This window comes from Mus caroli, unplaced genomic scaffold, assembly GCF_978045245.1.
Source record: "Mus caroli unplaced genomic scaffold, Mus_caroli_1 scaffold_10, whole genome shotgun sequence".
NCBI lineage: Eukaryota > Metazoa > Chordata > Mammalia > Rodentia > Muridae > Mus > Mus caroli.
Genome location: NW_028227265.1, coordinates 58,161,950 through 58,181,879, shown reverse-complemented (window position 1 = coordinate 58,181,879; position 19,930 = coordinate 58,161,950). Strand labels below are relative to the sequence as shown.

The 19,930-nt window shown below is 56.1% G+C and overlaps 3 protein-coding genes across 7 annotated transcripts; 2 read left to right on the top strand and 1 right to left on the bottom strand.

Moving 5' to 3' along the window:
• The first annotated feature begins 1,569 nt into the window (after positions 1-1,569).
• On the top strand, positions 1,570-4,453 carry Use1 (unconventional SNARE in the ER 1). Of its 2 annotated transcripts, none has more exons than XM_021170003.2 (9): positions 1,570-1,764; positions 1,924-2,058; positions 2,361-2,410; positions 2,487-2,565; positions 2,676-2,828; positions 3,272-3,284; positions 3,572-3,599; positions 3,854-4,025; positions 4,249-4,453. In XM_021170003.2, the coding sequence occupies exons 1-9, from the start codon at positions 1,723-1,725 to the stop codon at positions 4,429-4,431; spliced, it is 855 nt and encodes a 284-aa protein (XP_021025662.1). In that variant the 5' UTR covers positions 1,570-1,722; the 3' UTR covers positions 4,432-4,453. The 2 variants fall into 2 exon arrangements, with proteins under 2 accessions (XP_021025662.1, XP_021025661.1); XM_021170002.3 differs by having other exon boundaries at positions 3,851-4,025.
• A 1,471-nt stretch (positions 4,454-5,924) lies between these two features.
• Positions 5,925-7,918, top strand: Ocel1 (occludin/ELL domain containing 1). 3 transcript variants are annotated; one of them, XM_029480732.2, is made up of 5 exons: positions 5,925-6,140; positions 6,437-6,731; positions 7,228-7,393; positions 7,509-7,562; positions 7,706-7,918. In XM_029480732.2, exons 1-5 carry the CDS (start codon positions 5,963-5,965, stop codon positions 7,832-7,834), a joined length of 822 nt encoding a protein of 273 aa, XP_029336592.1. In that variant the 5' UTR covers positions 5,925-5,962; the 3' UTR covers positions 7,835-7,918. The 3 variants fall into 3 exon arrangements, with proteins under 3 accessions (XP_029336592.1, XP_021025345.1, XP_021025344.1); XM_021169685.2 differs by having other exon boundaries at positions 6,016-6,731; XM_021169686.3 differs by lacking the exon at positions 7,228-7,393 and having other exon boundaries at positions 5,985-6,731.
• Positions 7,919-8,882: 964 nt separating this feature from the next.
• On the bottom strand, positions 8,883-16,719 carry Nr2f6 (nuclear receptor subfamily 2 group F member 6). Of its 2 annotated transcripts, none has more exons than XM_021169684.2 (4): positions 15,747-16,719; positions 13,144-13,238; positions 10,513-11,037; positions 8,883-9,516 (listed from the first exon to the last, which is right to left on the bottom strand). In XM_021169684.2, exons 1-4 carry the CDS (start codon positions 16,025-16,027, stop codon positions 9,245-9,247), a joined length of 1,173 nt encoding a protein of 390 aa, XP_021025343.1. In that variant the 5' UTR covers positions 16,028-16,719; the 3' UTR covers positions 8,883-9,244. The 2 variants fall into 2 exon arrangements, with proteins under 2 accessions (XP_021025343.1, XP_085699973.1); XM_085843847.1 differs by having other exon boundaries at positions 15,609-15,849.
• Between the last annotated feature and the right edge of the window lie 3,211 nt (positions 16,720-19,930).

Genomic DNA, 19,930 nt, shown 5'->3' with positions numbered 1-19,930 from the left:
AGTCACTCCACAGAAGTGCTCCTTTGTGGACCCTGAACTCAGTATTCCATAGCACATTTTCTGAAGTGAATGGGACCCCAGGAAACCTGCTATGCTCTGGTCCTTATGAAGGCCAGTCACAAGCAGTGGTAGATGGGCTCAACCACTCAATAGGAGAGAACCCATTCCACAAGTTGTCCTCTAATCCCCAGGTGTGCACTGTGATGTATGGCACAGGAACACATGCAGGTCTTAGGTACGTGTGTCTGTTGTTTCTTTATTCCATGTCACTCCATTTGGGTCAATCCCAAAGTCATTCAGGTTGTAGCAGCAGGTGAGCAGAAGAGCAAAAAAATACATACAACACAGCATCATTCCTCTTTAGAAAGGAGACACATTCTGTGGGTGTGGTAGTCAGGATGGAGTGCAGATGCTAGTGTGGCACAGGCCTTTAATCTCAAAAGAGGCCAGTCAGGGCTGTATAGTGAGAGCTAGCTCCGAACAGTGCTTACTGTTCTTTCAGAGGACATAGGGCTTCTATTGCTGGGAAGAGACACCATAACCATGGCGACTTTTATAAAGGAAAACATTTGGGGGTGGGGGGCTGGTTCACAGGAGTTTAGTCCATCATTGTCATGTCGGGAAGTATGGTGACACTCAGGCGAGGTAGCTGAGGAGTCCATATCTGAATCAGCAGGCAGCAGGAAAAGGACTGTATTCCAGTAGGCCTAGTTTTTGAGACCTCAAAGCACACCCCACCCCATGGTGTACTTCCTCCAATATGGCCACTGCCTGTGTTTACTATGGGCTCATTTTGATTCAAACCACAAGCAACAAGGCTCAGTATTCAATTACCAGCACCAGATGGCCCTCACAGTCACCATAACTCCAGTGCTCGGGGATCCAGTATCATTTTTGTTTTTTAAGGTTTAAATAGTTCTTTAGAGACAGGGTTTCTATGTGTAGCCCTGGCTGTCTTGGAACTCTCTCTGTAGACCAAGCTGGCCTCAAACTCATCAACCTGCCTCTTTCTCTTGAGTGCTAGGATTAAAACCCTACCACCACCCTGCCCAGGTTAAAATGTATATGTTTAATTGTGTGTTGGTGTGTGCATATGAAAACGTGAAGAAATCAGAGGTGTCAGATCCCCGGAGTCACAGGCGGTTAGCATCTTTTCTAAAAACGTGGACTGAGACGACTTGTCTAGCATTTCTAATGTTCATAAGTCACATGCGAGTGAAAGAGGTGAACCTAATATTGGTTCACAACCACGGTAAATCCAGCTCCAGGACATCCTGGCTTGTTTTATAATCCTCGTGGCATTCATTCCCTGATCCCTGAATTTCTCGTTGGCTAAATTCTTCGGGAGGTACAATATTCTCCATCCTCCGGGGCCTCAATCATGTAGCCGACTACATTTAGCCTAAAATGAAGTAGAGTTGCTGGTAGCTAGGGAAGAACTGGGCCATGGACCATGATTTATTAACGCTCAGCATGCTGGCACCCGGACTGCAAACTAGCAGGTCCGGCCAGATGGAAACGCCCAACTGATACGTCATCAAACAGGGTCGGGGGAGACCCCAGGTCAGGGTTCCCGCCCCAGAGGTAGAAAACACGTGCACTGCGCGCGCAGAGGCGAGGTGAACAAGCGGAATACAATGACCGGCGAGGGAAGATGAGGAATGGCTTTTCCAGTCCTTTCAACGAATTCTCGCCGGACGTAATCGGCTGTTCAGGGCCTACATGGGCTACAGAGACTCTGCTTCAAAAAACGAAAAAGGCCAGGTATGAAGACCTTAATTTTAAAAAGAAACAGGGACGAAAACGATTTATCTTTGAATAAACTGCGGCATGAAATAAAACTCTACTTCCGTCCCAAGCGTAGCAGGGCGGACCTCGGAGGGTAAGGACCTCCTCACTCAGGCACTTCCGCCCTTTCCTAAGATGGCGCAGGCGGAAGGAGTCTATCATCGCCCGCTGGCGACGTCGCGGTTGGAGTTGAACCTGGTACGGCTGCTTTGTCGCTGTGAGTCGATGGCGGCAGAAAAACGAGAACCGGACGAGTGGCGACTGGAGAAGGTGAGGGATTCCCACGCCGCCGCAGAGGCCTGGAGCCCTAGAGGCCGGCGAACGAACTCCACAGGCCACTGTCTCCGCCCCTTCTGGTCCGCGGCGACACGCCCATCGTGCGTAACCCCTGACGTCCTAGTTTTCTCCCTACGGCTTCACGCACAGGCCACGCCCTCTCGATTCTAGGTCTTCGCCTATGTCTCCCCCCCCCCCCCCTCCCCCGACTCCTCTCCGAGTCCCACCCCTCTCCCTCCCTGGTTTGCTCCTGCCTTGGGCCACTGGCTTGGCTGACACCATACCTTCCCTCCTAGTATGTGGGTGCCCTGGAAGACATGCTGCAGGCCCTGAAAGTTCAAGCAAGGTGAGTGTGGGGGCACCGAGCCACCACCTCCTACGACGGCACAGCAGCAGGCTAACTTTCTCCTGCTGCCTTTCAGTAAACCGGCCTCAGAAGTGATCAGCGAGTACTCCCGCAAAGTGGACTTTCTGAAGGGCATGCTGCAGGCTGAGAAGTTGGTGAGCCTGCCCTCCCACCCCTCAGGCAGGCCTCACTCAGTTCCCCACAGCCCCTAGGACCAGGGCACAGCCCCCCAGTAACTCATCTTCCCCTTCCCATGTCTCCTCAGACCTCCTCCTCTGAAAAAGCTCTAGCTAACCAGTTCCTGGCTCCTGGCCGCGTGCCCACCACATCCAAGGAGCGGGTTCCTGCCACCAAGACTGTCCATTTGCAGTCTAGGGCACGTTACACCAGTGAGATGCGGAGTGAGCTGTTGGGCATGGTACGATTCCCTCCCTTGTGCTTGGGGCCAACCTCTGGATAGCAAAAAGAGTAGCCTTCAGAGGGAAAGACTGGAATAATACCACAGACCCTAGAGGGCCTTAGGCAAGGCTTCCCCAGGAAGGCAGCATTGTGCTCAATAAGAGGAATTTGGCCGGGTGGTGGTAGTACATGTCTTTAAACCTCAGCACTGAGGAGGCAGAGGCAGGCAGATCTTTGTGAGTTCAAAGCCAGCCTGCTTGTTCTACAGAATGAGTCCAGTAATCAGGGCTACACAGAGAAACTCTGTCTTTAAAAAACAAATAGCAAAACAAAGAAGAATGGACCACATCTGGTTAAACCCCAGAGTTGGCCCCACAGCTCTACATGAGTCAGCCCTAAGCAGAGAGAGATTTAGAGAAGATTTCAAAGTGCATGGCCTCATTCCTCTCCTCCTCCCCACAGGAACCATCTGGAGGTGAGACATGCTGAACATGACTGTTCCTGCCACCCCACAGCCCTCATGCCTGCCCATCTCTCTTGATTTTTCCCAGCCCAGGAAGAGGTCCCAGGGTCATCTTTGCCTGAGGGGAGGCTGAGAAAGAGGATGGTTCCCAGCACAGTGCTAGGCCACTGAGAGGGATCTGGGACCAGGGAGAATGGGCAAAAAGCAGTTCACAGGCAGAACAGCATTTTGCTGATCAAGGTCAGAAGTTTGGAAACAAGAAAGCTATCTTCTTTGTTCTTGGCCTCTTTTGCTTCCAGAATGTGAGGTGGACATGAGGAAGCGAGCGTGAGTATTTCAGCCACAGTGTGACAGGGAAGGGAAATGAACGGCTGAAGCTGGGGCCCCTGAGCTGCTATAAGAACCAGCTGCCTGCTGGAAGTCCTTCCTGGGGCTGCTGTTCCCAGAATGTAAAAGAGCAGGGGAAACTGAGTCCCCAGTAGAACTGAGGGTGGTGCCATGGGCCCTGGGATCCTTGGGAAAGGGCCACATGGATGTCTTTACCTGTCACTACTGGGGACCTACAAATGTGGCGTCAGCAGTGCGAAGGGGACCAGACCTGCAGATGAGAGGCAGTCAGCATCCGAGCTAGACCTCGTCCTCCAGAGGCACCAGGGCCTCCAGGAAAAGCTAGCTGAGGAGATGCTAGGCCTGGCCCGAAGCCTCAAGACCAACACACTGGCTGCCCAGAGTGTCATCAAGAAGGACAATCAGGTGTGGTAACACTCCTGCCTCTGTCTGCCTTAGAAAGCTCTGCAAAAAAGGGGCATTGTGACTGGTGTTTTGCTGGTTGAGCAAGAGTTTGTTAAAGCCCAGGGGGAGGGGGTAGCTGAGCATACTTGGCCGAGGTCACACTATGCACCAGAAGCACAGGCTACTCAGGAGAAGTCATACTTGGGTCTCAGTCTTGTTGACACAGCCCCTTCTTCTCCCACAGACCCTGTCACATTCACTCAAGATGGCAGACCAGAACCTGGAGAAGCTGAAGCTGGAGTCGGAGAGGCTGGAGCAGCATGCACAGAAGTCAGTGAACTGGCTGCTGTGGGCCATGCTCATTGTCGTGTGCTTCGTGTTCATCAGCATGATCCTGTTTATCCGAATCATGCCCAGGCTGAAATAAAACAAGAAAGCCTGCACACCAACCCACATGTCTTCAGTGCTAGCAGTGTGTGAGTGTGTGTGTGTGTGTGTGTGTTTGGGGGGGGGGGGTGCCTAGGCTGCAGGGTGGTGCCAGCCAGGACACCTCTATCCTGAAGTCAGCCTACAGCCCTTCACCTGGCCACTCTGTTCCAAAGGTGTAGGGCAGCCTGCAATACACAACAAAACCAAGTCTCAAAAACAGGAAGAAAAGTTAAAACCTGCCTAGGAGAGCAGTGGCCCCGCAGTTCCTCTCCCTAGGGAGGCAGACTCTGAGTTCAGGGCCAGCCTGGTATACACAGAAAATTATAGGCCAGACAGGGCCACATAGTGGGACCCTGACTCCATCTTCCAAAAATTGCATAAGAAAGGCTTGTCAGGCGGCTCAGCTGGTAAAGACACTTGCCATAAAGCCTGACAGCCTGAGTTCCACCCCAGAGCATGAGCAAAATAAGCAGTAAGAGTAAGGGACAAAAAAGCCAATCAAGAACTATATTTAGCCAGGCACTGGTGGAGCATGCCTTTAATCCCAGCCTCTGGAGGCAGAGGCAGGTAGATTTCTGAGTTCAAGGCCAGCCTGGTCTACAGTGTGAGTTCCAGGACAGCCAGGGCTATACAGAGAAACCCTGTCTCAAAACAACAAAAACAAAATTAAAAACTATATTTAATAAATATATTTGGGCCGGGAGTGGTGGCGCACGCCTTTAATAACAGCACTTGGGAGGCAGAGGCAGGCAGATTTCTGAGTTCAAGGCCAGCCTGGTTCTCCTGGTTCTCAAAGTGAGTTCCAGGACAGCCAGGGCTACATAGAGAAACCCTGTCTCGAAAAACAAAGCAAAAAAATATATATATATACATATATGTGTGTGTGTATGTATATATATATATATATATGATCATATATATATATATAGGCTGGAAAGATGGCTCAGTGGATAAGAGCACCGACTGCTCTTCCAGAGGTCATCAGTTCAAATCCCAGCAACCACATGATGGCTCACAACCATCTATACAGCTACAATAGTCTCATATACATGAAATAAATCTTTAAAAATATATTTACTGTAACCGTAACTTCAGGGAGTCTGACATGCACACACACATAGTATAATAAACGTCACTTCTTAGGGTCTAGGGAGATGACTCAGTGTTAAAGAGTGTGACTCAAGTATGCAGATCTAGGTTCCAATCCCCAGTACTCTTGTAAAATGGCAGAGGTGGGGAGCAGGAGCCTATCAACCCAGTGCTAGGAGGGAGATACAAGCAGATCTACCTGGAGCCCGCTGGCCAGCCAGAATACCTAAAACAGGGACCATCAGGTTTAGGAGAAACTGTCAAAAAAAAGTAGGGCTGGACGACACTCAACTACCTGTATTGGTCTCTGAGTATGCACAAAGTCACACACAAAAAAAATATAATACAAGTGCTAAAGAAAAAAATAAATTGGTAGACAAAACAAAAAAAACAAAGAAAAAAAAAAAAAACTACCTTATTTTCCCAAGAGACTGGGGTAAATGAAGAGGCCAAACAGCAGTGAAGGGCTGATTCCAACCCAGCGAGGAAAACTCGCCGCAGGCTCCGCCCGCCCTCAGAACCCCGCCCTAGCGGCCGAGCGCCTGTGCCAGCGGCTCCACCCGCAGTTCCTGCACAGCTGCGTTCCCGGCGGCAGGGCCAGGCGGGGCTCTGGGACAGGTGACACCGAGCGGGATCCTCGGATAACCACAGGCGGGCGGGGGCTGGGAGCTCTGCGGGCCGTAAGCCCGCGAGGCAGGAGGCGGAGGGGTCGTCTCGACTCGGACCCGAGTCGCCCGCCGCTGGTTTGCGCTCTTCCGGTTTCAAGAATGGGGCGGGGCCTGTGCTGCACCGCCAGCCACTCTCGAGCATGACGCCGCGGTGACGCCACGGCGCCTCTTCAGTGCCCCTTTCCGGGATCCGCACTCTGGGTTGCGCGGCCAGCCAACCGCGCTCGCGTATGCAAATACATGCAGGTCCCGCCTCCAGGCGCCGCCGGCGGGGTCCTCTGGCCAGGCTCTCAGGCCCGGAAGCCACTTGCAATTCGCGCCCTGCCGCCAGGGGGCGCCAGAACGCTGCAGCCCCACGCATGCCAGCCCTGGAGCGTTCGCGCGCCGGACGGCCGCAAAGCCTGCCCGGGCCCGGAGAGCTCTGCGTGAGGCCCCGGAAGATCGTGTTTGCGGATGAGCTGCGCCCTCGGGAGCCACTGCACCCAGAGAAGCATCCCAGAGATCTGGGACCCCGCCTCAACCCAGTACCTGACTACAAGCTGTAAGTGCCCACTCGTTATAAGACCAGGTCTGGTCGTCTAGTCCAAAACAGCCCCTGCCTCAGTCTCCTGAATTCATCACACCCACGTTCCCTCAGAGCTTCTTAATGCCTGGGAAACAGAAAGGGGCATTGAGGCTGGGGTTTTGATGGGCGAATAAGAGTTTATGAAATTAGGAAACGGGATTGGTGGCAGAAGGCATTTTGATTTGGTGGTCCCAGCACCGGCAAAGAAAAGCCAATTGCCGGGTCTGGCAGTGGTGGCGCATGCCTGTAATCCCAGCACTTGGGAGGCAGAGGCAGGCGGATTTCTGAGTTTGAGGCTAGCCTTGTCTATAGAGTAAGTTCCAGAACAGCCAGGGCTACACAGAGAAACCCTGTCTCAAAAAAAAAAAAAAAAAAGAAGAAGAAGAAGAAGAAGAAAAGCCAATTGCCATGATGGGTGGAAAGACAATTTTCCCTCTACTCACACACTGACTGACCCCTTCCAACCTGGTAGTAAGTACCCACCAGTGACCAGCAGAAGGGACCGGAGCCGCTATGCCGCAGTGTTCCAGGACCAGTATGGAGAGTTCTCAGAGCTCCAGCGGGAGGTGGGGGCCACGCAGGCTAAGCTCCAGCAACTGGAGGCCCTGCTGCTGTCGCTGCCCTCACCACGAAGCCAGGTCAGCCCAGGACCTCCTGTGCCCCAGCTTCCTGCAGCTGTGCTGCTTCTACTGGGTGGCATGCTGTCAGGGCCATGATGGCCCTTCTGAGCCCCTTCCCACCTTGCCCTTTCAGAAGGAGGCTCGCATGGCAGCTCATGTCAGGAGAGAGTTTGAGAAGAAGCGGGCGGTGAGTGGAGACTCCTGGGGTCACAGATTGGGCTGTGTGTGTGTGGTGCTGTCTTGAGGCTGGGACCATGTAATCAAAGCTGAACAGCTTGAGGGCCTCTGGCTACAGTGCCAGGAGGACTTCCTCAACTTTTGTCGCCCTAGGATCCTGGCTTCCTGGATAAGCAGGCTCGCTGTAACTACCTGAAGGGTAAACTCAGGCACCTCAAGGCCCAGATCCGCAAATTTGATGACCAAGAGGACAGCCACAGTGAGGACTCTGTGTACTTCTGAGTGTCCTGGAGATGGTGGCTGGCTCCTCCTCCAATAGGGAACCACACCAGTTCTTCCAGGGAATAAACATGGATTAGACACCTACTGTGTGCAGCTACCTAAAAGCATCCCTCCATTTTACAGAAGGGGAAATGAGGTTCACAGACCTGTCTGAGGTCTCATATGGGGGCAATGGCTGTGTAGATTCCAGGGGGCATAGGCAGAAGGCATGAGTTGGGGCAGCCTGGCATAAGTGTTGTGATGGGGCATACTAGGGGTAAGGGCTGGGCAATGCTTAGGGCCTGCCTGCATGGGCGCAACCCAGGACACCTTGGTCCTGTCCACTCTGCATAGCTCCTCAGATGAAACTAACCCAAGCCACTGAGGATGACAAGACCCAGGCCACTTGCAGGCCAGGAGTCTCCTAGGAAGATGTCTTCCAACAGAGAGGACCACATGTGTGGAGTTTGTAGGAAAAGTAGATCAGCTAGGGCTTGAATGCAGGCCTCGGGCTCAATAGGCATGGATCTCACTCAGTCCCACTCCATAGTTGGGCCCCTAACTCCCTGGTATTTTTCTTTTTCCAAGGCTGGGTTTCTCTGTTTAGCACTATCCTTAAACTCACTATATAGACCAAGCTGGCCTTGAACCGAGATTGGTCTGCCTTTGCCTCCCATGAGGTGGAACCAAGGGCAAGTGCCACCACTGCTGGGCTACTCCCCCAGTTCCCTTCATCACCACACATCAACAGTTAAATTCACTTCTCAATCTGTCTCCACCTTCTTTATGGTAACTTTAGAAACAGGAATATGTTACTTGGGGGAAGAAATTGAATTCAAACTGACCCCAATGTAAAAAGGTAGGTTGGTCTCATGAACATGAATAAACACCAGGCTTTCAGGTGTGGCTTGATCCAGCAATCACAAAGCTGCTTTGAGAGAGCCTTTTCCAGGACCTCTTAGTCTTCCACAGTTGTGAGGTGAGACTCCTACCCCACTGGGGCCTACAGAGCACAGACTAGACCCTGGGGTTACTTCCCCAATACTGCAGAAGAAAGCAGAGGCTGACCAAGTGAGGGAATATCTTTATTATTGGCCATGATTTCATCATCCCATGGTGCCCTCCATGGACCATGTATCCAGGGACCCTCCTGGCCCATAGCACCCCTGCCTAGCTGCAGTGGCCTTTCCAGATACCCATGACACCAGAGGCACCAGCATGCTGGCTTCAGACTGTTGAAGGGCTACCAGGACAAGGCTAGGGCCTGGGAGATCCAAATCTTTTTGGTTTCATGATTTAAAAAATAAAACAAAACAAACATTTCACAGTCTTTAAAAAAAGAAATCAGTCTCAAAAGAGAAGCTGGGGCCCTGATCCCCAGGGTCCCCACAAGGCCCCAGTTTCCATGTGTGTCCTGGAAGGTGACTTTCACTAGCCCGAGCCATAGGGCCAGTTAAAGGTGCTCCCTGACAGAAGCATGTCCCGGATGAGGGTCTCGATGGGTGTCTTGCCCACCAGGCGCATGAAGAAGAGCTGGGAGATGAGGGATGCGGGCACAGCACGCAGGGCTGGCAGCCGCAGCAGCAGACGCCCAAAGCGCTGGGGCTGCGATGGGTACTGGGCACGCACATACTCGGTGAGGGCCACCTGTGCCTTCTCCTGCAGGCTCTCCACATGGGCTGGGTCAGAAAGGCCACAGGCATCTGCAGGAAGCAGGGATGACAAGGGCAGTCACGGCTGGGGAAGCAGGGCAAGAGGCCTACAGGGGAGAGGATAAGGATGCCACCGGAGGCAAGCATGAACAGAGGTAAGAGCGTATGTAAGTCAGTGTCCACCAGACTAGCCGTATTCAACTGCAGGGACAGGCTCAAGAACTGCTGCTCCATGCATGGCTAAACGAAGGCCCTGCCCAATAGGAAGGGCATTGCTACTCTGCACCACTTTGTGGGAGTAGCCTCCAGGCCAGGATCTCCCTCAGCCCCGCCCACCGGAGGCCTCCCTCCAAAGCAGTGCCCAGATATCCCTTTTGCTCTCTCCGGAGGGGACTAGACAAGGTCTGGATCTGTAATCCGTACAGTCCTAGATTTCGCTGGTCTCTCCTCAGCTCACATCTCGGGGTCTCTAAGATGTTGTACTGTCTTCCCCTACCGCAGCAAAGGCATGTCATCAGAGAGAATGGCCCCTGAGGTGTGGCCTGGGATAAAACCTAGGGTCATTAACTGTATCCTGCACCCAAGCGGCATGGCCCTGTGGAATATGGAACAGAACAGAACAGAGGCAGGAGCTCAGAGGTCTGGATTAGTTTGAGGGCATGATGGAGTGACATCAGGCATTGGATGCAGAGTATGGTCTCAGGCAGCTTGGTACATGGCCTGGAGCAGTGTCTGAGTAGGGGCCTGGGGGTAGTGTTAGGCCAGAGAGCAGCAAGCCAGGTCTAACAGCGGAGTCACCTGTGTCAAAAGGGTGTGGCCTGAGGCAGTGTCCTCTCAGTCTGGCTGGAGAGTGGCCCAGGTTGGCTAGAGAGGGAAGGGGGATGACCTGGTTGCCTGAGGCTGAGTTGGGGCAATGACAATGGGGGCGTGGTCAGTCTGAGGGAGTGGCCTTTGGTCCAGTTGGGAGTCTGGTGTGTGGCAGAGTGAAGTCTGCTTGGAGGCGTGGCCTGTGTTTAGGTGGGGCTCTGATGGGGCGGGGCGGCTCACCAGGCGTGAAGAGCGCGATGGCCTTGAGGCAGCCGTACTCCGCAGCATCCACCTGCAGGCGGCCCAGCTTGTCCACCTGCTCCTGGAAGGCACGCACCTGGTCCATGAAGGCCACGGCCCGCTCGGCTGCCATGGGCGCGGCGTGCAACCCCGCGGCGGCCAGCAGCGGTGCCGTATGCAGCGGCAGCGCCGCCTGCGCCGCGTTCAGCACGAAGAGCTCACTCCAGCTGAGCCGCAGCAGCGCCACCTGGTCGGCGGCTGGCAGCTCGGGGAAGAAGGGCGCGTGGCGGGCCCACTCGACCGTGCTGAACAGCAGGCGCGCCGCCAACTCGCACACGTTGTCGATGCCCAGTACAGCGCCGCCGCCACCAAAGCGCCCGGCCGCGGGGTAGGGCTCAGCGCGCAGCAGCTGCGCAATCAGCTCGGACACCGGCGGCCCCGTGAAAGGTTCGACGCCCGTCGCACCCGGGGGACTGCAGGCCGCTGGACCCGGGAGCGCATGCGGGATGCGGCCTCGCTGCACGGCTGCAGAGGGAGACGGGGCGCGTCAGGTGGCAGCGTGGGAGGGCCACCCCCACCCCGTGTGGCCACACAGGGGACCGGGCACACACTGGGCACTAGCAGTGTCTGGAGGCCACCCCCAGCATCCCCACCAGCTGCACCTCCTCTTGCAACATGGAGGCCACATCTGTCAATCACTGAGAACCCTGCTTCTGTCTCTGGCCTCTCCTGCTACTTGCAATTCTCCCCAGGGGGACCACATCGCTAATGCGGCACGGTAGTGGTCCCCAAGAGCAGGGGCTGCCATTGTTAGCTTTGCCCATGGTGGTACATACCTACCATCCCAGCTCTGGAGCGTGGAGGCAGGAAGGTCAGAAGCTCAAGGCCAACCTCAGCACAAACTAAGTTTGAGGCCAGAATGGGCTACAACTGTTTCAAAAAATAACTGGAAAAAAAAATCCAATGCTTATCTGAGTCCTCGGTCATGAACAGAGTGAAAGTAAACTGAGGCACCAAGAACACAGGCTGGCTCCCCAGGGCATTTAGCATGGGGAAGGCAGCCTGGGCAGGGAGCCAGGAGGCGTCTAATGAGCATGCTTTAATGAGCTGACACCTGTCTCACTGGTGGGTGAACTCCAGGTCAGCCCAGGAAGAGTGAGAGTCAGGGATGCAGGGGACACAGGAGGCACCCAGGCCAAACGTAAGAGAACCTGGGAACCACCTGTCAGCTGGAGCCAGATTGGGCTTCAAATGGTTCCAAGATCCTCCCTTTGCTCACAGGATGGGAACCCTCACTATTGCTCCCTCATCCAGCACTGGTCCTACTGCAGGGCCTTTGCCCAGAATGTTCCACACCTCCAAATCCTGCTCCTTCCCTCTCTCCTCTCTTCTTCCACCCAGTCTAGACTGCTGGAATTCACAGGTCAGCACACTCCTCACCCTTGTGCTCTCTGCCTGGTTCTTCCTGTGTCAAAGGCAGATGACCACGAAGCTACTTGAGGATCTAAGTGACTTTGCTTTCAATATGCCTGTCAAGTTTGAAGGACTGGGTGGATGGTAATTCCAGACAAGAACCATTTGTTGAATCCTGCTGAGTATCAGACCCTGCAGCAGGCCCGGGAGATGGGCACATGAATGGTGTCAGTTTCAGAGCAACATGGACTGCACACTCAATAAGCAGGAGACCCTGAGGAACTAACAATCAAGGAGGTAAGGGAAGTGCCAGGCTACATCTGGAAGAAGGAACAGCTATGCAAAGGCCCTGAGGCAGGACGGCACTATAAGCAAGAGTCCCAGCCATCACAGGCTCTGCCTAGAGACCTATCAGGACTTTCCATCAGACAGACAAGTTTGTACAAAAATTCAGTCTGGGCAAGGACAGAGCAGGAGTCACCTTCAAACTTAAAGGGACCAAAGAGTCATCAAATAAGGCTGGTGCTTGTTTGGTTTTTTGTATGTGCCTACGTGCATGTGGTTTTTCTCTAACCAGATTTTGCTATGTAACCCAAGCTGACTTCAAACTGGAAACCCTCCTGCCTCAGCCTCATAGATGCTGGGATGACAAGCCTGCATGCACCACTATGCCTGACTGTCAGGTTCTCAGAAGCCTGTTCTCAGAAGCCCTCCCAGGCTGGCCCATACCCCAGGCTGGCCCACACCCCAGGCTGGACTGGGGCGCTCAGCAGCCCCCCTTCTGGAGCAGCCCAGGCACCCAATCCACAGGGCTCTGAGTGGCTGCCTCCAGGTTGCACTTGACTGTCAGGATCTGAGGCCCAGCTGTGCAGTCTGTCTCCCCAGGTCTCATGGGCAGGGACAGGCAATTGAGTCTCCCCTTGGCAGCCTTTGGCTATAAACTGTCTGGATCCTGCCTTCAGCAAACACACAGAACAGAGAGTAAACAAATGTTAAAAGTAAAAATAATCCTCCCAGTTCAGAAAGGGGGGAGGGGAGGTCGGGGGAAGTCATCGAGGAGAAAGGGCAAGGAGCTGCCCTTTGAGGTCAGAGGTCAGGCGGGGCCTGGGGAAAGAACTGAGTGGCTGCACCCCACTACCAGGCATCTGGTATCCTAGCTGCCTCCCCTCAGGTCCCCAACAAGGGCCTGGCTATGGCCACATCCCTAGGGCTACTCACCCTCCTTGCGCATGCCCACCCGGAAGCACTTCTTGAGCCGACAGTACTGACACTGGTTCCGGTGGTGCTGATCAATCTGACAGTCACGGTTGGACCTGGAGACACAGGCCAGGGTTCCCAGTGATGCGCCTGCAAACCCCTAGGAAACACCAGTGGGGGCTCCCTGGCCTGTGATGGGAGCCCTAAGAGCACATGGTGAGGACTCAGTTTCCTAGCTTGGAAGGGGCAATCTGATCAGAATGGGATGCACAGAAGTTCCCCAAGGGGGCAAATGGAAAAGTATTTCCTGGTAGAGGACACAATGGAACAGACTTGAAACGCAAAAGGATGGAAACCTATTCCTGTTCATCTTACTTGGTCACCACCAGGCCAAGCGCCAGCTATGCATGGAGTCACAGTACTACACTGGCTCAACCTCACAGCCTATGATGAGAAGGAGTGAACAGAACTTTTCTCCTCTGAGAACACTAGCCCCATACCCATGTCTCCATAAGCCCAGGACTCTTCCTGTGGACAGCCCACGAGGAGTACCCATTTTGGGCACCAAAATGCCTCCAGACTCGGAGTAGAAATAAGAGGCAGAAATCAAGCTCTAGGCGCTGGCCTCTCCTCCCAGCCTGTTCCTGTATCACCCTCTGGCTGCTGCCCCATACAGCAGCTATTGAGCTGAGAGGTCCTGCGGGCTCCAGGACAGCTCCAGTCCCAGCCAGGGTGCTCTGGGCAGAGTTAGGAGAGCCCAGGCCCTATGACTTTTAGAGGCCCCCAGGAAGGGGCCCAGCTGGGACAGAGAGAACTCAAGCAAAGCCAGAACAAAGCCAGCAGCCAAGCAGTGATGGGGGATCAGGGCGGCCAGGCGGAACTGGCCAGGCCCTAAGCGGGTGGGCTCTGCTCAGGGAAGGCTTTGACGTCTCCACTGTGTGGTTGGGACAGATTAAAACCCATAAACCTGTAAGTTCTTCTGGCTATCTCACCTAAAGTGATATATGCTTTGCCTGTTGTGCTATGCTCATTACAATGGCTATCTCTATCTCTGTTTGGGGATGGGGTGGACACTACCCCCTTGCTATGTTGTCCAGGCTGTGTTCTGAGTAGCTGGGGCTGTAACAGTGACCAGCTTCCCAATCCAATGTGACCATGCCATGCTCACACACTGTCCATGGCTTCCTGCTGCCTTCAGCCCAGCACTTCATGCCCACATGCCTCTGCTGTGCCTGGATGGGCTCACCTGACAACACAGCCCACTAAGCATCATGGGGGGAGGGTCCTCCTCTGCCTGCCCTACCCCAGGGCTTTGAGGCCACTTCCTGAAGCCCTCCCAGCTCCACACAGCTGCTGGTCCACTTAGGTTCAGAGAGGGAGACCAACCACACCAGGTCCCACACCATAGGTCCTGAGGATCCTAGAGAGCCCGCCCCAGTCCCCTTTACTCTCCCCAAAGACCCAGCCAGACCCAGCAACTCATTCCAGACACAAGAATGAGGCCAAAGTCTGGTGGCCCAGTTACAGTTGGAGGAGGGGAGCATGGCAGGTCCCCAACAAGTCCAAACTCTAACATGGTGGTGGCCCCCACCTGACCTGTCAGTAGCATCTGCCTCTGGGAAGGAGCTCATCTCCACATCCAGCCCCCACAGCTCTACCTGCTATAGTCCATTGGGCCAGGACCCTTCCCATAACTCTACAACTTCTCTGAGGCTCTGGGTACCTGGGAAACGGGGCTGCCTGCCCTGTTCTGAGGCCCTGCACGATCCTGGGGGAATGCAGAGTCTGCTGCATGCGTAGATAGAAAGTGCTCTACAACCCCTGGCCTGGACAGCCAACCTCTTTTTCGAGGGGCTTTCTGTCCCCTAAGGCAGCCAATAAGCAAGACCACGCCCTGCACGGCCCTGTAGAGGGGTCCCCCCCAGACGGCATCTCCCACGGGTCCTTCACTCTTAAGAGTCGTCCCGAAGTTTAAGGTCTCATCCTGGAGCCCCAAAGCTGAACCAACCCGGGAGTGGGGGTGCGGTCAATTCCGGTGGCCTTGCTGGCCCTCCAGCGGCGGCTTCCGGTGACCCAGAACCTAAGGGGTACCCCTCTGATGGACAGGCACAGACCCTCGTGCATGCAGTCCCCCGATTCCCGTGAAGGCAGCCATCCCGAGACACCCACCCGGGAGTCTCTCCAGCTACCCATGCAAGGGCGACTTTGGAAGTGATATTTGACCCAAGGGCGCGCCGGATCGATCCGCGCGGCCGCAGACAATGGCCCCTGGACGCCGCCAGCCCCGCGGTGCGACTTGCACCTCTGATTCCCGCGGGGCACCACGCGTGACGGGCCCCCACGAGAAAGGGGGCACTGGGGGCTGGAAAGAGGGTCCTCACTCCTGACAGCACCCCCGAGCCCTCCCTGTCTAGCAGAACCAGCTCTCTCCAGAGCAGGAGGACAAGAGCAAAGACCACCTGCGCGGGGGAGGAGAGGGGGAGCACCTGCACGCATGTATCACCAACTCCACTAGGGCCGAACCCGTGGTCTGGGGCAGGAATGCGGGTGCGGGGAAGGTCAGCGCCAGGCCCAAGGTGACCGAGCAGGTCCGGGCCAGCTCGGTGGCCGCGCGTGGGGCTCACCGGCAGGTGTAGCTGAGATTGCGGCGGATGCTGCGCTTGAAGAAACTCTTGCAGCCCTCGCAGGTGAACACGCCGTAGTGCTTGCCACTGGACTTGTCCCCGCACACCACGCAGTCCACCTGCAGCCCCGGACGCTCCTCGTCGCCCGGCTCCGCGTCGCTGGTCGCCCCGGGAGGTGACGCCGAATCGTCCTCGGTCGCGCGTGGGTAGCTCCCACCAGCCTTGTCCACGCCGTTCGTGTCGCCTCCGGGGTCGCCCCAGCCACCGGTCACCATGGCCATAGCCCCGGGGGCAGCGGGGCCGGGACGCCCCGGGACAAGTCCGTCCCCTCTGGGCACGCCTGGCGACCCGAGAGGGACCCGGCTACCCCGGGCGCATGCAGCCCGCGCTCTCGGGGGGCTCCGGTCGCACCCCCCCCTGAAAAAAGTTTTGCGGCAACTTCCTGCGGCCGGTCCGCGCGCCAGGCAGGAACTGGTCGGGCCGGTTCCAGGCCAACTTTCCCACGCGTGCCCGCGGTCGACGGGGGCGCGCTAGAGGCGCGAGTCTGGGGCGCCCAGGTCCCGGGGTCCGGAGTCCTGGGGACCCGGTAGCGTCGCGGGGGCCATGGCCCGGCCCCGCCGCCCAGGCCAACTTAGTGGCTCACCATCCGAGCGCGCGCGGGCGCCCCCGAGCCCGGGGGGAAACTTTGGCCGCAAGTTACGCGGCGAGGGGGGAGGGGCGGCGGGAGCGCGCGTCGGAGACCCGGAGTCCCGCACGCCGCGCGCGCCCGGCCGTAATCGCAGAGGTCCAGGCGATAGAGCTGAGTGGAGAGTGCGACCCGCGGCCTTTTCTGGATCGTCTCCCCGCCGAGCGCTCGCGCGGCCGGCCTCGGCCTGCGCCTGGGCCCCAGCCTCGGCCTCGCCCTGGCGCTCGCCGCCGGCCCCGCGCTGCGGCCGGCCTGACACCCGCGTTCCATCGGCGCCGGCGGGGGCGGGGCGGGGGCGCGCGGCGCGGCCGGGGGCGGGCGCTCGTTGCCCCGGCGACGGCCGCCCTTATAAGGGCATGGGGTAGCCGCGCGCCGCCCGGAGCCGTGGGCCGGCGAGAGGGCGGGGCGGGGCGCGCAGCTGACCCTCCCCCACGCGGCCGCGCAGCCTTAACCCCTGCGAGTCCTGTCCGGGGCATCGGGGAGCTCCGCGCGGCTCCCGGCAGCCGCGCCCCCCGGGGACATCTGCAGGGGGCACGCCCCCGCCGCACAGGCGCGCGCCCCGCTTTGCTCTGCGCGGCTGCCAGCTGGAGCGGCCCCCTCCTCCCCAAAGTCTCCGCGGCCCGCCCCTCCTCCGCCTCGCGCTCCGCTCCGGTGAACACCTGGTGTCCGGAGTCTGGGGGTGGGCGTCCGCGCTGTTAGGTCAAGGGGTCCCCGTCTCTCCTTTCAGGCTTCAAGGGTGGGAGAGGCAGGGCGTCAGTCGCCTCTCCGGCCGGAAGGCGTGCCAGCCCCGGGCTGTTGTCCGGGTCTCTCTTCATTTCCTTTCCTTTTTTTTTTTTTTCCTTCACAGAAAGGGTTTGGCCTGGTGACCGGCTGGGCCACAGATGTCTATCCCCCCTCCCGTCCAGCCCCCCACGCCTAGAGCCTCCCAGCTGCCGCCACGCCCCTGCCCCCTCCAATTCTACTGGAGCAAGCATTTATTAAGCACCCTTTGTATGTAGGACCCCCCAGGGCACGGATTTATTAAGCTCCCTTCACATTTGAGGCCTAGATGGGATTGAGGCCTGACTCTAGGTCTGTTAACGTTTAACAGAGGGAAAAGTCCCTCTTGGGGTGACCTTTCACCCCTGAGTCAGAGTTCTGACCGCCAGGCCTGTTCTGCCTCCTATGCAGGCCTGGGTCCAGTATAGACACACCAGGGAACGCGGCCAACCTGGACAAGGTGCCCTCTCTTCTGTGCCTTGTGAAAATCATCCCACAAGATGAGCCCTCACAAAAGGGGACTTAAAGGAACTGAGGTTCAGGTTTCCACTAGCCATGTACACCCAGCCCTGTGCTGTTGGGTCTACCTAGAAGAATCCACCTGGATACCATGTAAAAATCCAAATACAGAAAGCAGAAAGGACTAGGATCAGACTGGAGCAAGGACTTCCCAGGAATCTGACTAGAATCGACTCTGCTTTAGTGGTGACAAATCCTGGGTGACCCAGAAGATAAATCAGTTTAGGCGTCATAGTTGGTTATTTGGGATGAGGACAGTCCTACATTGGACTATTCTCGAGTCCTTGGTGCCAGTATCTCAGGAAAGGGTTGAAAGGGTTGAGGGGCAGAGAGAGGGCTTAGGAGGAAGAAAGGCTCTGGAAGAGGGGGCTGAGTCACAGAAGTTCAAATAAACAAGGATTTGGGGAGACTAGTCTCAGTGAGGGGCCCAAAGGGAAGAGTTTGGGGTCAGAGATAGTTCCAGAGGGGTCCAGCCCTCTCCCAGTGGCGCTGCCACTCTTGGCCCCCTAACCTTTGGGACCCAACCGGGTGGGCTGAGCCCCGCCCCGCCCCACCCCGCCCCTATAACCCCTGCCCGTGGCCCCGAGGTGACATTTGACCTTGTGGTTGTGGAAGACCTAGGGACAAAGACACTGGGCCCATCTGCTGCTGGGACACCCGTGGGAACTGCCAGATACTGTCGGGGCTGCCTGGGAATCAGCCCTGCACGGCTCCCACCCCCAGCAGGTGACCTTGGCTGACCAAAAAAAAAAAAAAACTGGCTGGCTAAAGGTTAAACTGGCTTGGGCCAGCTAGACAGGCAAAGGTGCTTGCCTGAATTCGATTCAGGGCACTGCATGATAGGGATCCTGGAGATTTGTAGGGCGTGAAAGAAGGAAGCAATCCTCCTCCACCCCCCAGGCCCCACACACCAGCAAGGGAATCTGCCTCTCTGTCCTACTCCCTCAAAGCCCCCAGAGTATGGGACAAGCATAGGTCCTCAGTCCCAGGATCTGGCTCTTGCTGCCTGAAGCACTGAGGCAGCCCTCCACACACCCACTCCCCAGGAAGGACAGCTGTTCAGAACACCTGCACAGGTGTGGCCTGCAGGCTAGTCCTGCTCTACGGTTTCAGCCAGGAGGGGACAACTGAACCACAGCCCAACCCCTACCCAAGCAAGGGGTGTGGCCATACACTACTTGGTCAGCGGCTGCTAGTACACACAGACACACATGCACACGCACATGCACACTGTGCTCTCTCGCACGCTCTCTCTCTCTCTCTCTCCTCGGGAACCCTCTTGAGTGTTGTTCCAGTTGTCCCCACTCAGAGCTCTCTACCATGGCAGTACATTAAGTTTTATTTTATTCTTACTATTTTCAATCATGTGTGTGTGGGCGTCCTAGGCGGCCAGGAGCATCAGATCCCCTGGAACTGGAATTACAGGTGGTTGTAAGCTACTATGGGTGCTGGGAACTGGACTCTGGTCCTCCTCTAGAGCAGTAAGTGCTCTTAACTGCTGAGGTATCTCCCCTGACCCTCAATTTAACAACAGTAACAACGGGTGATATTGTGGATGACAGAGGACAACTTTGTGGCATCCATCCTCATTCCACCTTTATGTGGGAGCTGGGAATTGAATGCAGACCTCAGATTGTCACTCGGCAACAAGCACCCTTGCCCAGTCAGCCATCTCTCTGGTTACACTTTTCTCATTCATTCATTTTGTTTTTATATTTATATTTAGGTGTGTTTTGTCTGCATTTGTGTCCATGTAATGTGTCTACCTGATGTCTACAGAAGTCAGAAAAGGGTACTGGACCCCTGGAACTGGAGTTACAGACAGTTGTGAACTGCCATGTTGGGTGCTGGAAATGGATCCCAGGCCTTCTGCAAGAGAGCCAGCGCTCCTAACCACTGAGCCTTGTCTCCAGCCCCTCATTAACTTCTTTCTTTGATACTGTCTCAAGAAGTCCAGGCTGACCTTAAACACACTGTGTAGTCAGGGATAGCCTTAGGCTCTGAGTGCTGGCATCACAGGCAGCCACAGACTTCCAGGTGTATATGTTACTGGGTTTGGAACTCAGGGCCCTGTGCATGCTAGGCCTATACTCCACCCACCAAGGCCTTTGTTTCCCCCCACCCCACCCCCATGTGTTCTGCAGAAGACTCCCACATGTTCTATAAGGGCTGGGACCAACGCAGGCCTCCTTAGTGCAGGCTGGTGGGAGCACACAGAGGC

Coding starts and splice junctions, on each gene's coding strand:
- Ocel1 (XM_029480732.2), top strand. CDS start 5,963: ATGAAGAGGCCAAACAGCAGTGAAGGGCTGATTCCAACCCAGCGAGGA. Junction 6,141..6,436: donor CAGGCGGGGCTCTGGGACAG/GTGACACCGAGC, acceptor AAATACATGCAG/GTCCCGCCTCCAGGCGCCGC. Junction 6,732..7,227: donor CCAGTACCTGACTACAAGCT/GTAAGTGCCCAC, acceptor CCAACCTGGTAG/TAAGTACCCACCAGTGACCA.
- Use1 (XM_021170002.3), top strand. CDS start 1,723: ATGGGCTACAGAGACTCTGCTTCAAAAAACGAAAAAGGCCAG. Junction 2,059..2,360: donor ACGAGTGGCGACTGGAGAAG/GTGAGGGATTCC, acceptor CTTCCCTCCTAG/TATGTGGGTGCCCTGGAAGA. Junction 2,566..2,675: donor TGCTGCAGGCTGAGAAGTTG/GTGAGCCTGCCC, acceptor ATGTCTCCTCAG/ACCTCCTCCTCTGAAAAAGC.
- Nr2f6 (XM_021169684.2), bottom strand. CDS start 16,027: ATGGCCATGGTGACCGGTGGCTGGGGCGACCCCGGAGGCGACACGAAC. Junction 11,038..13,143: donor GGTGGGCATGCGCAAGGAGG/GTGAGTAGCCCT, acceptor CTCCCTCTGCAG/CCGTGCAGCGAGGCCGCATC. Junction 9,517..10,512: donor CATCGCGCTCTTCACGCCTG/GTGAGCCGCCCC, acceptor TGCTTCCTGCAG/ATGCCTGTGGCCTTTCTGAC.